General features: G+C 44.4%; 2 protein-coding genes across 8 annotated transcripts in view; both read right to left on the bottom strand.

The window, feature by feature from the left end:
• Positions 1-316: 316 nt before the first annotated feature.
• LOC139387146 (zinc finger protein 892-like) lies at positions 317-7,751 on the bottom strand. Of its 7 annotated transcripts, none has more exons than XR_011629133.1 (7): positions 6,186-6,665; positions 3,499-3,534; positions 3,202-3,235; positions 2,754-2,811; positions 2,390-2,591; positions 1,091-2,270; positions 317-915 (listed from the first exon to the last, which is right to left on the bottom strand). XR_011629133.1 is itself a non-coding variant. In XM_071133179.1 (7 exons), exons 1-6 carry the CDS (start codon positions 7,462-7,464, stop codon positions 1,161-1,163), a joined length of 1,794 nt encoding a protein of 597 aa, XP_070989280.1. In that variant the 5' UTR covers positions 7,465-7,751; the 3' UTR covers positions 317-965; positions 1,116-1,160. The 7 variants fall into 7 exon arrangements, 6 of the variants coding, with proteins under 6 accessions (XP_070989280.1, XP_070989279.1, XP_070989276.1 ...); XM_071133179.1 differs by lacking the exon at positions 6,186-6,665 and adding an exon at positions 7,111-7,751 and having other exon boundaries at positions 317-965; positions 1,116-2,270; XM_071133178.1 differs by lacking the exon at positions 6,186-6,665 and adding an exon at positions 7,111-7,530 and having other exon boundaries at positions 317-990; positions 1,116-2,270.
• A 4,186-nt stretch (positions 7,752-11,937) lies between these two features.
• LOC139386793 (zinc finger protein 25-like) overlaps positions 11,938-13,581 on the bottom strand; it is a 3,844-nt gene continuing 2,200 nt past the window's right edge. Inside the window, exon 3 of the mRNA XM_071132598.1 lies at positions 11,938-13,578. Coding sequence (XP_070988699.1) covers positions 11,938-13,578 — 1,641 coding nt within the window. The remainder of the gene's footprint in view (positions 13,579-13,581) is intronic.

The following is a 13,581-nucleotide window of genomic DNA, read 5'->3' as shown; positions in this document are numbered from 1 at the left end:
CAGGAAGAGTAGCTGCTGCCTTGGCAGGAACTAATGGGGATCCATAATAAACCCCAGGAAGAGTAGCTGCTGCCTTGGCAGGAACTAATGGGGATCCATAATAAACCCCAGGAAGAGTAGCTGCTGCCTTGGCAGGAACTAATGGGGATCCATAATAAACCCCAGGAAGAGTAGCTGCTGTCTTGGCAGGAACTAATGGGGATCCATAATAAATACATTTCTGCATTCATATGAGAAGCACGTGCATAATGAATTGTACAGTTAACCACTCTGTTGAACAATTCTGTTTACATCACAGAACTGAGCGGACTATGAATCAGTGATATAGTTGGATATTATAGTGAGCTTGAATATTACATCGACTTCAAATCTTAAAAGTTGCACGGAAATCTGTAAAGGCAGTATTTCAAAATGGAACTTTAAATCATCCTCATGACAGCAAATACAAAAATCCTCTATATAAATATAACTATTTTCTAATATGATATTTCAACAACTATTAAAACAACTGTAATTCCAAATGTTTAAAATATGTAGAAAGTAATTAATACATGTTATATAACATCAACACAAACTAAGTTAAAAGTTAAAGTAGTAGTAAATAGCTCATTTTAATTTCCTGTTGAAAAACGTTTTGCTACGGTGTGCCCTATGAACACAACCCTGGTGTGATCAATCTAAGTTTTCTACAGCTACATTTCTTTCCCCAGCGGTTCTAGATGTCCCTCTGGGCCTCACCTTCTCTCTCCCTTCCCCTCCCTCAGCCTGCGGTAGTCTCCCCTCCCTCAGCCTGCGGTAGTCTCCCCTCCCTCAGCCTGCGGTAGTCTCCCCTCCCTCAGCCTGCGGTAGGCTCCTCTCCCTCAGCCTGCGGTAGGCTCCTCTCCCTCAGCCTGCGGTAGGCTCCTCTCCCTCAGCCTGCGGTAGGCTCCTCTCCCTCAGCCTGCGGTAGTCTCCCCTCCCCCAGCCTGCGGTAGTCTCCCCTCCCCCAGCCTGGGGTAGTCTCCCCTCCCCCAGCCTGGGGTAGTCTCCCCTCCCCCAGCCTGGGGTAGTCTCCCCTCCCCCAGCCTGGGGTAGTCTCCCCTCCCCCAGCCTGGGGTAGTCTCCCCTCCCCCAGCCTGGGGTAGTCTCCCCTCCCTCAGCCTGTGTAACTCTCCTCTTCCTCAGCTTGTGATACTCTTCTCAGGGCCATGATAGCGTTGGATGTGGTTCTTCAGACTGACATTGTGATTGAAGCACTTCTCACACTGCTGGCACTTGAAGGGCCTCTCCCCTGTGTGGAGGCGCATGTGGGACTTAAGGTGGCTCGCTTGGTTGAAGGACTGTTGGCAGACCTGGCACATGTGGGGCTTCTGCCTTGTGTGAATAATCATGTGCCTCTCCAGATGATTTTTGTTAGAAAATTCTTTGTAACAAGTGTGGCAGATGTTTCTATTCAGGTTGCTGTGGGTTCGTAGGTGGCTGTTCCTTGCCATTAGGTCATCAAATTTTTCGGAGCATTCTGAGCACTGGTAGGGAGAGATCTCACCCTGATGGCTTTCATCGTGTGTCAGTTTGTCTGACCTGGTTTTGAATGGCTGCAGGCAGAACTTACAGGGGAAAACATGGTCAGGGTGGTGGAGGTGCCTGTGAATCTTGAAACCGTTTTCAGTCCTACAGCGCTTACCACAGTCTACACAGTGGAATTTCTTGATCTTGTGCTCACACCAATGGTCCTTCTTGTGAGGAAAGATGCCGCAGTCTGTACAGAGAAACCTATGAGGTTGTGTGTTGTGTTCACGTCGTACATGTTCCTTGAAGCTGGCCGGGTCCTCGAACTGCATGTAGAATCGGTCAAATCCAACAGCTTGTTGGACCTCACTCACACACACACCACAGGCGTACAGCTTCTTATGGCGCTGTGTGGTGCAGGCGAGTACAGGCTCGGCTCCACAGTCAGTGCACCACTCCACAAGTCTCTCTTCTTTCTCTATTCCGCTCTGACAATTATCAACGTTGGCCTTTTCTGTTAGACCAGAGGAACCTGCCGTTTCCAAATCCTCAGAAGAATCAGAGTCCATTACAATGTCTTCCTCGTCAGACGGCTCCCACTCGGTCTCATCTGATCTCTCCTGCTTATTCCGCTTCTTGGGCTTTTCGTCCTCCTCACTCTCCTCGTCCGAGGACCGAGCATCATGTTCACACAACTCCTCAGTGATTTCCATAGTCAAGCGAATGTTCTCTAGGTCTGGGTCTCTGTCTTCACATGGCTGGGACCATGTCCCTCCAATCGCCTTCGGAAAACAAAATGTCATTATTATGGATTACAGGCATGTCAGAATCTTGTTAAGAATGTTGTGTACAGAGTTTGTATTTCGTCGTGTCCACTACATTGTATCCAGTGCATACCCACCTCTTCCTTCAATCCACAGGTTTCCTGGGCAAAAGAGGGCTGGCTCATCCATTTCCTGTGGTGACTGCAGAACGGGCACTTCTGAACGACAGAGAAGCAACCCAGTTCATCCTGGATCCTGGCATCACAGTCGCAGCCACACCTCTCGCAGAGCAGGAAGAGCTGCAGCAGACAGACTCTGTTCACACACACATCTGCACTCCTGTAGATGAAGGGGAAGAAACATAGAGGGTTTTTTAAAATCGTACCACAATCTTACAATCTCTAAACACTTAAAAAATTGACAGTCAATGACCAAATACATCTGGGCTGTAGGATTGTTAAGTACCGATAACAAAGAGGTGGTGGGATTATTTGAACGTACTCGGGTGTAATGTCAATGCTGGTTCCAGAATCCTGGACACGAGGTCGAGTCAGAACACCTGTGTGAACATTCACATTGGAACATCACTGTCATTCTATGAGACAGAAATTCTACCCGTCTTCATTGTTACAGTCTAATTAGAAAACTAAGTGGAATAGTCATGGCCAATTTACCACCATTTCTTGAAGTGGAATGAAAAAGATGCCTGTACAATACACCAGTGTTGATATTTTAGAATAATATGGGGTGAGATAAGATCGGAGGAAGGAAGGCAGGTAGAATCCAAAAACGAGACAAAACGATGACCAGTACAATGCAGAAAACGTTTAGTTAACTATTCAAAGATATTAGCAAAAAAATATATACAAGACAGAAAAACATGATGAAAACGTGAGTGCTGTTTACCACTGACAAGGATGTGGATAACGCAGAGTTACTTTATACTGACCTTTGTTCTTCCTTCCAGGCAATATTGGAGCCACCTGTATAGACACATCTGTGATCACTTTTCATTATAAAGACATCCCAGTTAACATGTCAATGTCCACATCTCAAATGGAACCCTTTATAGTGCCCATAGGGTTCTGATCAAAAGTATTGCCCTGCCCTATATAGGGTGGCATTTGGAACGCATTCAACACGACCTCAACCAGGGATGGCACCATTCATCAGTCTCTACAGTAATGAGGTAGGGCTAGTTATATTAAACTGTAAAAATGTAGTGGTTGATATTGTACCGACTCACCTCTGGTGTGATGAGAGCTTCAATACTCTTCAGATACTGTAAAGAAAACACAAAATGTTAGGCTACACATCATGAAATATATTGAGACAAATTACAGACCGTAGCCAACAAGTAACAAAATAGAACTCAATTGATTGAACATGAAATTTATTTCAATATGATTGATATAGACATATAGCCTACTGTTTTATATTTTAATGCAGTCATCTCGGTTCTCGTTTGAAGCCCCTTTTTATAAATTGTTTGTATCAATTGCAAAGACATTTGGCAAGTTTTGAATTTGTAGTTAACTTTGTTCTGGAGTCATCGGGGGTCACATAGAGACCGATAAAACCCATGTGGTTCTGTTCAGCGGAGATCTTCGGTGTATGAAGTGACGCAGGAAGGCAAAACGACGCACGCCGCTCGCCCGTATTTTGATATTGACCACCCACACCAGACGCGATCAGGACATGCAGGTTAAAATATCAAAACTAACTCTGAACCGGCTTTATTAATTTGGAGACAGGTCGAAAAGCATTAAACATTTATGGCAATTTAGCTAGTTAGTTTTCTGTTGCTAGCTAATTTGTCCTGGGATATTGATAAAATAATTTCTAACGTTTAAGATAAAGGATTAAATAATTCTACCCGGAAACTTAACCATTAGGGATTACAGGTTATGTAGCATGGATAAAGAATAACTAAAATTATTAAACATATGTCCAAATAGGTTGGACTGGGGAGAGAGTGATGTGTGGGTATGCCTAAGAAAACACCTAGAAACAATTCAACTATGGTTGAACCGACCCGGCTATAACTCTGAGAATGTACGATAGGACAGGGAGTACCCCTCCAGGTTTCCTTTATCTGGGGGGGAATGGAACTGTCAACTGGATAGTGATAAACTGTGGTGAAAATTCTGGAGAAGAAGATAGCTCTCCTAATGTTAGTGTGCATGTGTGTGGTGGATAGGTTAGAAGAATGTTATAAAAGGAACATCTTTGTATATGAACGGGAGAGCTCTCGTGAATAAACATTGATTTGACTAATTGTGAGCTGGGAATTCTGTCTGTTTCATTTACACACTCTGGGTTGCAGACCGATTAGAATAATTGAAAATTATAAACATTGATAATAACATTCTATATCAGATATAAACATTGGGTTGTTATTTTACCTGAAATGCACAAAGTCCTCTATTCCAACAATTAATCCACAGTAAACCAAGTTAGTTTCTAGTAATCTCTTCTCCTTCAGGCTTCTTCATCAAACTTCATATATGGCGGTTGGAAACCAACTTTAAGGTGCATTACCACCACCAATTGGACTGGAGTCTGGACCTCAGTTCATCTTTCAATCACCCAAGTGGGTATATTTTTTTATTTATCCATTATTTTACTGAGAACACGTTCTCATTTACAGCAACGACCTGGGGAATAGTTACAGGGGAGAGGAGGGGGATGAATGAGCCAATTGTAAACTGGGGATTATTAGGTGACTGTAATAGTTTGAGGGCCAGATTGGGAATTTTAGCCAGGACACCGGGGTTAACACCCCTACTCTTACAATAAGTGCCATGGGATCTTTAATGACCTTAGAGAGTCAGGACACCCGTTTAACGTCCCATCCGAAAGACGGCACCCTACACAGGGCAGTGTCCCCAATCACTGCCGTGGAGTATTGGGAGATTTTTTTAGACCAGAGGAGAGAGTGCCTCCTACTGGGCCTCCAACACCACTTCCAGCAGCATCTGGTCTCCCATCCAGGGACTGACCACAACCAACCCTGCTTAGCTTCAGAAGCAAGCCAGCAGTGGTATGCAGGACAACAAAGTATGCATTGTTGAAGACTGAGGGTGGACGGTGTTCCAATTGTGATGGGAATCACGTTCCATAGTTCCCTGGGTGGCCTGTTAGGGTGAAGGAGGTCAAAGTAGGAAGGATCAGGGCTGTCGAGAAGGTGTCCTTTGCAGAGGCAGTAAAAATTGAGAAGGTGTCCTGCAGATGTAACAGTATAGAATTTACGTCCGTTCCCTCGCCCCGACCTGGGCGCGAACCAGGGACGCTCTGCACCCGTCAACAGTCACCAGTCACCCTCGAAGCATCGTTACCCATCACTCCACAAAAGCCACGGCACTTGCAGAGCAAAGGGAACCACTACTTCAAGGTCTCAGAGCAAGTGACGTCACCGATTGAAACGCCACTAGCGCGCACCACCGCTAACTACCTAGCCATTTCACATCAGCTACACAGAGGCAGTAGAAATTGAGAAGGTGTCCTATACAGAGGCAGTAAAAATGTTCAACGCAAACAAGTAGGGATGATGAAGCTATGTCAGTGGATGCCCAACAGGATGTGGATGTCAGTCAGTTGAGAGATCCTGAAACACTAATCGTAAAGAAGGTTGATTTAGCTGTTTATTGCGCAGGTGATTCATTGTAAAATTCAAAGTAACAACAAAAAATCTAAGAAATTTGAAATTATTCTGAAAGCAGCTAAACGGTTATTGGATGTTCAGGGTTTCATGGCTGAAACATTGCAGAGAATATCGTCTGAAGTAACGTCTGACTACCGGGAGATTGAACAAGTTTACAATACAAATTTCAGCAAACTGAGTTGATTTCAGTTGATTTGGCCGATTCATTAAATACAGGACTACAGTGTTTGCTGTAACTAGTTAATTTAGCCTAGGTAAGGCTAGGTTACCTCTAATCGAGATCTTTTCTTCTGTGCTGGTGTTGGTTGATCGGATGTCTTCCGTTTTGTTGTGAAGGAAAACACCGATGGTATCGCGTCCCTTTTTAGCTGCCGTCGATTTGGCTTCCCCATCAATTCAGATTGATAATCCCTCAAATAATCTTCGGGACGAAAATGTTGACTACAGACGCGGATGTTTTGATACTTGGCCACTGGTGTGTTGACATTGTAAATATTATTCTTGATAGCCGCGAGCCATTTACGGCATCGGGGTATATCTCCGGTAGGCAAACTGTGAAAGATGACTCCTTCTTTTTGCGCTTGTTTGTAATTAGCACAGTATGGTACAGAACACCACACGGGCATGATGACAACAACAATATAGTCTAGCGAAAGTATGAGATTACAGCTTTGACTTCTCAACGCGTTGATCGTAACTGCTTGGCGAGCGAGTTTTTTGGACTATCCCACGTAAACGCCATTTCCACTTCCGGGTCATATCCCCAAATTTTCGGTCGTCAACTAGTTATCACAACCACAAAATGAATAAACCCCGCGTATTTCTAAAATATATCTTCTTAAAATCGGATGTTAAACCTAACTTCAACCACACTGCTAACTTTATGCCTAATCTTAAATGAAGACCAATAAACTCGTTTTTTGTTTACGATATATATACCATGCAGACGTTGTGGCTGTGGTAACTAGTGTAGTGACAAACCTGCAAGGCTGGAGCAGAGTAGCCTGGTTGAAGCGCGACAACCCAACGACTCTGTAACTTAACGTAGTTTACAAAGTTACAAATCACGTCGTTAGGTAGCAGCTAACTAATTACGTTGGTTATGCGATGGTATGATTAGCCAGCGTATTATGAAAACGAGTTAGATTTTGGTTTTAGCTAGATAAATAACTGTTCGATAGCTGCTGTAGTTACCTCAGGTCGACTTGTTTTTTGCTGCTCTGATGTCGGCTGATCGGATGCCTTCCACTTTGAAGTGAAGGGGAAAATTGATGGAATAACTTCACTTTTCAACGTGCGACGACCTGGCAAACCCATCAGTTGAGACCTCAGGTCCGTTTCGAAGTCCTCTGGCTGAAAGTGCTGGCTACAAACACGGACATTTGGATATTTATCCAGTGCAGTATTCACATCATAGGCTGCGTTCTTTACTGCCGCCAGCCACTGTCGACTACGAGTAATATCTCTGACAGGTAACCGATGAAACGTTACCCCAGCAGCCTGTGCTTGCTTGTAGTTCGCACATCCAGGTACTGAGCACCACACCATGACTAAACTTTAGTTGTCGACACAAAAATAAAAACTGTTGATCGCCCATTGTTAACTGAATCCACTTGGTTGTTACCACAGCCACAAAGTCATAACCCCCGCCCATTTCTATTTCTCATAAAATTAGATTTTTACCTTCACCACACTGATAACCTTATGCCTATATATATATTTCGACCTAGCTTACAACCAGTAAATGTAGATATCCCGTTCTACAGGTGAGATGCAGAAATGCTCTTATTTGCGTGTACCCTATTCAACTCGGCAAATTCGCTCTCAATCTCTCTAAGGTCTTTATTGGCATGGGAAATATATGTTTACATTGCCAAAGCAAGTGGAATAGACAATAAACACAAAGGAAATAAGCAATTAGAAATGAGCAGTAAACATTACTCAAAGTTTTAAAATAATATAGACATTTCAAATGTTACATTGTCTATGTACAGCGTTGTAACATAGTTGAAGTATAACATAGTTTAAGTATAAAAGGGAAAATAAACATAAATATAGGTTGTATGGAATGGTTTTTGTGCTCCACTGGTCGCCCTTTTTAGTGGCAACAGGTCAACAAATATTGCTGCTGTGGTGGCACAGTCCTCTCTGAAAAGCCAACTGACACGGACTCCTGAGGTGTTGGAACTGTTCCATCCTCTATATCCACTGGGGTTATTTCTTGACCTTGCTGGTAATCTATGCACATCTTGAATAACCATCTTGACTTAATGGCCACATGTACTCAACGTTTCCCCAAGGCACAGCCAGAAGAGGACTTTGCCACCCCTTCCGAGCCTGGTTCTTCTCTAATCTTTCTTCTTAGGTTCCCGTCTTAGGTTCCTGTCTTCTGAGGAGTTTTTTCTAGACGCTGTATTTCTGCATCTCAATTGCTTGCTCTCTTTTTTTTTTTTGGCTGAGTATCTGTAGAGCACTGTAAAGAGGCTTTATAAAATACATTTGGTTGATCTACTTGTTTGCTTCTGTACCATTTAAACTGAAGTTATCACTATACAGCTATTTGCTACTGTACTGTTCATTCTATAGAAGTGTGATTTGGAATCCTCAGACTCTTCTAATAGGACCCCGTGTCATACCAAAGATTTTTTTAAAAATATGTAACCCAAGATAGACCACAGCCTGTCATTTCCAATGGGAGCAAATGAATCATAGTGGGCAAAACAAGCAAGGATGTGGGCAGAGCCAAACACGAGCTAGCGAGATCCTATAGGCTCGTTTCAGCATGTATTTGCATATTTCTGTTAGGGAACGCCTACTCTGTGAAGTGCTGGTGCAATACTTAAATTCGACCTTGCATTCCTTCTAAAGAACAAAAGGCAAAGTCTACCAAATTTAGTCCACTCTGTTCGTAACAGATTCCAGTTTTGGAAATAGAAAACTATATTGAGATCAAATGTTGCATCGATGAGAAAAAAATCCATCTCGCTCCATCATCTCCCACTGCCGGCCCGTGGGCTTCACCATATTTGGTAGTGAGTGGAAACGCCAACACGATGCTTCACATTTATATACGGAAGAAAAATATAAACGCAACATGTAACATTTTCAACGATTTTGATGAGTTACAGTTCATATAAGGAAATCAGTCAATTTAAATACATTCAGTAGGCTCTAATCTATGGATTCACATTGGCCCACTCACTGGGTAGCCAAGCCCAGCCAATCAGAATGAGTTATTCCCTACAAAAGGGCTTCATTACAGACAAATACACCTCCCCCCATTTTTAAGGCAGAAAGCTACGGCCACCGCTGTCGAAACTTGTGATTATCATTGAAGGTCTCCATGAAAACACTATACAACTGTACTGTAGGAACTATAAAAAGGTATTTCCTACCAAAAAAATGAGGGTGATTTGGAATCCTCAGACTACTAATAGGATGCAGTGTCATACCACCAAGTAGAGCTTTTTTTTTTTCTCCAGCAAAAATCTACTTCCACCGCTGACAAATGTTGGCCTCTATGACAGCACTACAACAGCTATCAACAGTACTAACCCTGCTATAGACTTATAACATAACTATTTATAACAATGTACAGCACATCTACCAATGCACGGATGTGTGTCAAGAGCATCAACTATTTTGCTTCTGAATCCTCAGACCCCTGAATTGGGAGCAGCATGTGGAACAGTGCCCTATAGTGGAATGGGAATTAAACCAGTATTGCAGATATTATTTTATGTATAATATTGAACTTTCAAATATACATTTTCAACTCATTAATAGTTAGCGTTGTTGTTTCGATGTCCCCTTAGTAACACAATGTTCATAACGATTTGTTTTTAAATGGATTGCATATTTATTTAATTTACACACCTTGACAGAGTACCTACTTACAAATAACCACTACTCAACAATAAGCCTCAATACCTCCTAAAATAGCATGAAATGGGGAGGGTCGGAGAAACAGAACACATCTTGAAATAATAAACTACGATTTGTGATTATTGTCTTTTTATTTTTTAGTTTTTTTTGTGAGATTTGGATCCCCGGGAAAATCTCGCTGATTTCACAGCACTGTAGCAGAGAAGATGGAATATACACTGCTCAAAAAAATAAAGGGAACACTTAAACAACACGTTGTAACTCCAAGTCAACCACACTTCTGTGAAATCAAACTGTCCACTTAGGAAGCAACACTGACAATACATTTCACATGCTGTTGTGCAAATGGAATAGACAACCGGTGGAAATTATAGGCAATTAGCAAGACACCCCCAATAAAGGAGTGGTTCTGCAGGTGGTGACCACAGATCACTTCTCAGTTCCTATGCTTCCTGGCTGATGTTTTGGTCACTTTTGAATGCTGGCGGTGCTTTCACTCTAGTGGTAGCATGAGACGGAGTCTACAACCCACACAAGTGGCTCAGGTAGTGCAGCTCATCCAGGATGGCACATCAATGCGAGCTGTGGCAAGAAGGTTTGCTGTGTCTGTCAGTGTAGTGTCCAGAGCATGGAGGCACTACCAGGAGACAGGCCAGTACATCAGGAGACGTGGAGGAACAACCCAGCAGCAGGACCGCTACCTCCACCTTTGTGCAAGGAGGAGCACTGCCAGAGCCCTGCAAAATGACCTCCAGCAGGCCACAAATGTGCATGTGTCTGCTCAAACGGTCAGAAACAGTCTCCATGAGGGTGGTATGAGGGCCCGACGTCCACAGGTGGGGGTTGTGCTTACAGCCCAACACCGTGCAGGACGTTTGGCATTTGCCAGAGAACACCAAGATTGGCAAATTGGCCACTGGCGCCCTGTGCTCTTCAGATGAAAGCAGGTTCACACTGAGCACATGTGACAGACGTGACAGAGTCTGGAGACGCCGTGGAGAACGTTCTGCTGCCTGCAACATCCTCCAGCATGACCGATTTGGCGGTGGGTCAGTCATGGTGTGGGGTGGCATTTCTGCTCGCCAGAGGTAGCCTGACTGCCATTAGGTACCGAGATGAGATCCTCAGACCCCTTGTGAGACCACATGCTGGTGCGGTTGGCCCTGGGTTCCTCCTAATGCAAGACAATGCTAGACCTCATGTGGCTGGAGTGTATCAGCAGTTCCTGCAAGAGGAAGGCAATGATGCTATGGACTGGCCCGCCCGTTCCCCAGACCTGAATCCAATTGAGCACATCTGGGACATCATGTCCCGCTCCATCCACCAACTCCACGTTGCACCACAGACTGTCCAGGAGTTGGCGGATGCTTTAGTCCAGGTCTGGGAGGAGATCCCTCAGGAGACCATCTGCCACCTCATCAGGAGCATGCCCAGACGTTGTAGGGAGGTCATACAGGCACGTGGAGGCCACACACACTATTGAGCCTCATTTTGACTTGTTTTAAGGACATTACATTACAAGTTGGATCAGCCTGTAGTGTGGTTTTCCACTTTAATTTTGAGTGTGACTCCAAATCCAGACCTCCATGGGTTGATAAATTTGATTTCCATTGATCATTTTTGTGTGATTTTGTTGTCAGCACATTCAACTATGTAAAGAAAAAAGTATTTAAAAATAATATTTCATTCATTCAGATCTAGGATGTGTTATTTTAGTGTTCCCTTTATTTTTTTGGAGCAGTGTTTAACAAACTCCAGCAAACTTTGAGTTGATCATCATCGTTTATTTCCCCATTATATATTTTTTTATTTAATCTTTATTTAACTTGGCAAGTCAGTTAAGAACAAATTCTTATTTTCAATGGCGGCCTTGGAACAGTGGGTTAAATGCCTTGTTCAGGGCCAGAACAACAGACTTTTTACATCATTATAATGATGCTATACAGTTCCAATCTCTCCTGACTCTCCCCCTCCTACTCTCTCTCCTGCTCAGTACTAGAGTTTGGTTCCTGACTCTCTCTCTCCTGCTCAGTACTAGAGTTTGGTTCCTGACTCTCCCCCTCCTACTCTCTCTCCTGCTCAGTACTAGAGTTTGGTTCCTGACTCTCCCCCTCCTACTCTCTCTCCTGGTCAGTACTAGAGTTTGGTTCCTGACTCACCCCCTCCTACTCTCTCTCCCTGCTTCTGAGAGCCGGTGCCATGATGCCGTTGGATGTGGATCTTCAGATGGACTATGCGATTGAAACACTTCTCACATTGCTGGCATTTGGAGCGCATGTGGGCCCTGAGGTGTTTCTTTTCAGTGAACGAGCGTTGGCACAGCTGGCACGTGTGGGGTCTCTGCCTACTGTGGACGAATGTATGTTTCTGTAGGTGTTTAAACTGGAAGAAACGTTTGTCGCAGATGTCACAAATATATCTCTTTGGACCTCTGTGGCTCTGAAGGTGTCTGTCCCGTAGATTAATGTTCTTGAATCTTTCTGAACATTCTGAGCACTGATAAGGATGCCGATGGTTCTCCTCGTGGATAAGCTTGTCCTCTTTGGTCCTGAATGGCACGAGGCAGAACTTACATGGGTAAACGCAGCCTTTCTGGTGGAGATGTCTGTGACACTTCAGACCCTGTTCACTCAGACAGCGTTTACCACAGTCTAGACAGCAGAGCTTCTTGATCTTGTACGCACACAAATTATCCTCCTTAAAGTGACGCTTGCGCTCTCTCTCCTCCTCTTTCTCCTGCGCCGCCCCACAGTTTGTCTCCCGACTCTCCTGCTTCTGAGAGCCGGGGCCATGATAGAGTTGGATGTGGTTCTTCAGACTGACGCTGTAATTGAAAAACTTCTCACACTGATGGCACTTGAAAGGCCTCTCCCCTGTGTGGAGGCGCATGTGGGACTTGAGGTGGCTCGGCTGGGCATACGAGCGTCGGCACAGCTGGCACTTGTGGGGCTTCTGGCCACTGTGGACGGCTGTCGTTGGACCTCTGTGGCTCTGAAGGTGTCTGTCCCGTAGATTAATGTTCTTGAATCTTTCTGAGCATTCTGAGCAATGATAAGGATGCCGATGGTTCTCCTCGTGGGTAAACTTGTCCTGTTTGGTCCTGAATGGCTTCAGACAGAACTTACATGGGTAAACGCGGCCTTTCTGATGGAGACGTCTGTGACTCCACAGACCCTGCTCACTCAGACCGTGTTTACCACAATCTTGACAGCGGAGCTTCTTAATCTTGTACACACACAAATTATCCTTCTTGATGTGACGCTTGGCGCAGTCTGTACAGAGCAACCTATGAGGTTGTGTGTTGTGTTCACGTCGTATATGTTCCTTGAAGCTGGCGAGGTCCTCGAACTGCATGTAGAATCGGTCAAATCCAAGAGCTTGTTGGACCTCACTCACACACACACCACAGGCGTACAGCTTCTTATGGCGCTGTGTGGTGCAGGCGAGTACAGGCTCGGCTCCACAGTCAGTGCACCACTCCACAAGTCTCTCTTCTTTCTCTATTCCGCTCTGACAATTATCAACGTTGGCCTTTTCTGTTAGACCAGAGGAACCTGCCGTTTCCAAATCCTCAGAAGAATCAGAGTCCATTACAATGTCTTCCTCGTCAGACGGCTCCCACTCGGTCTCATCTGATCTCTCATCTGATCTCTCATCTGATCTCTGCTTTCCCCTTTTCCTCCGAGGACAGACTTCTTCATCATAGTCACACATCTCCTCAGTGATTTCCATCGTCAACGAACAACTGTCATCCTGGTCTCTGTCCTTACATGGTTCCTC

This window comes from Oncorhynchus clarkii, chromosome 28 (genome assembly GCF_045791955.1).
Source record: "Oncorhynchus clarkii lewisi isolate Uvic-CL-2024 chromosome 28, UVic_Ocla_1.0, whole genome shotgun sequence".
NCBI classification, from domain to species: domain Eukaryota; kingdom Metazoa; phylum Chordata; class Actinopteri; order Salmoniformes; family Salmonidae; genus Oncorhynchus; species Oncorhynchus clarkii.
This window is presented reverse-complemented; position numbering and strand designations above follow the sequence as displayed.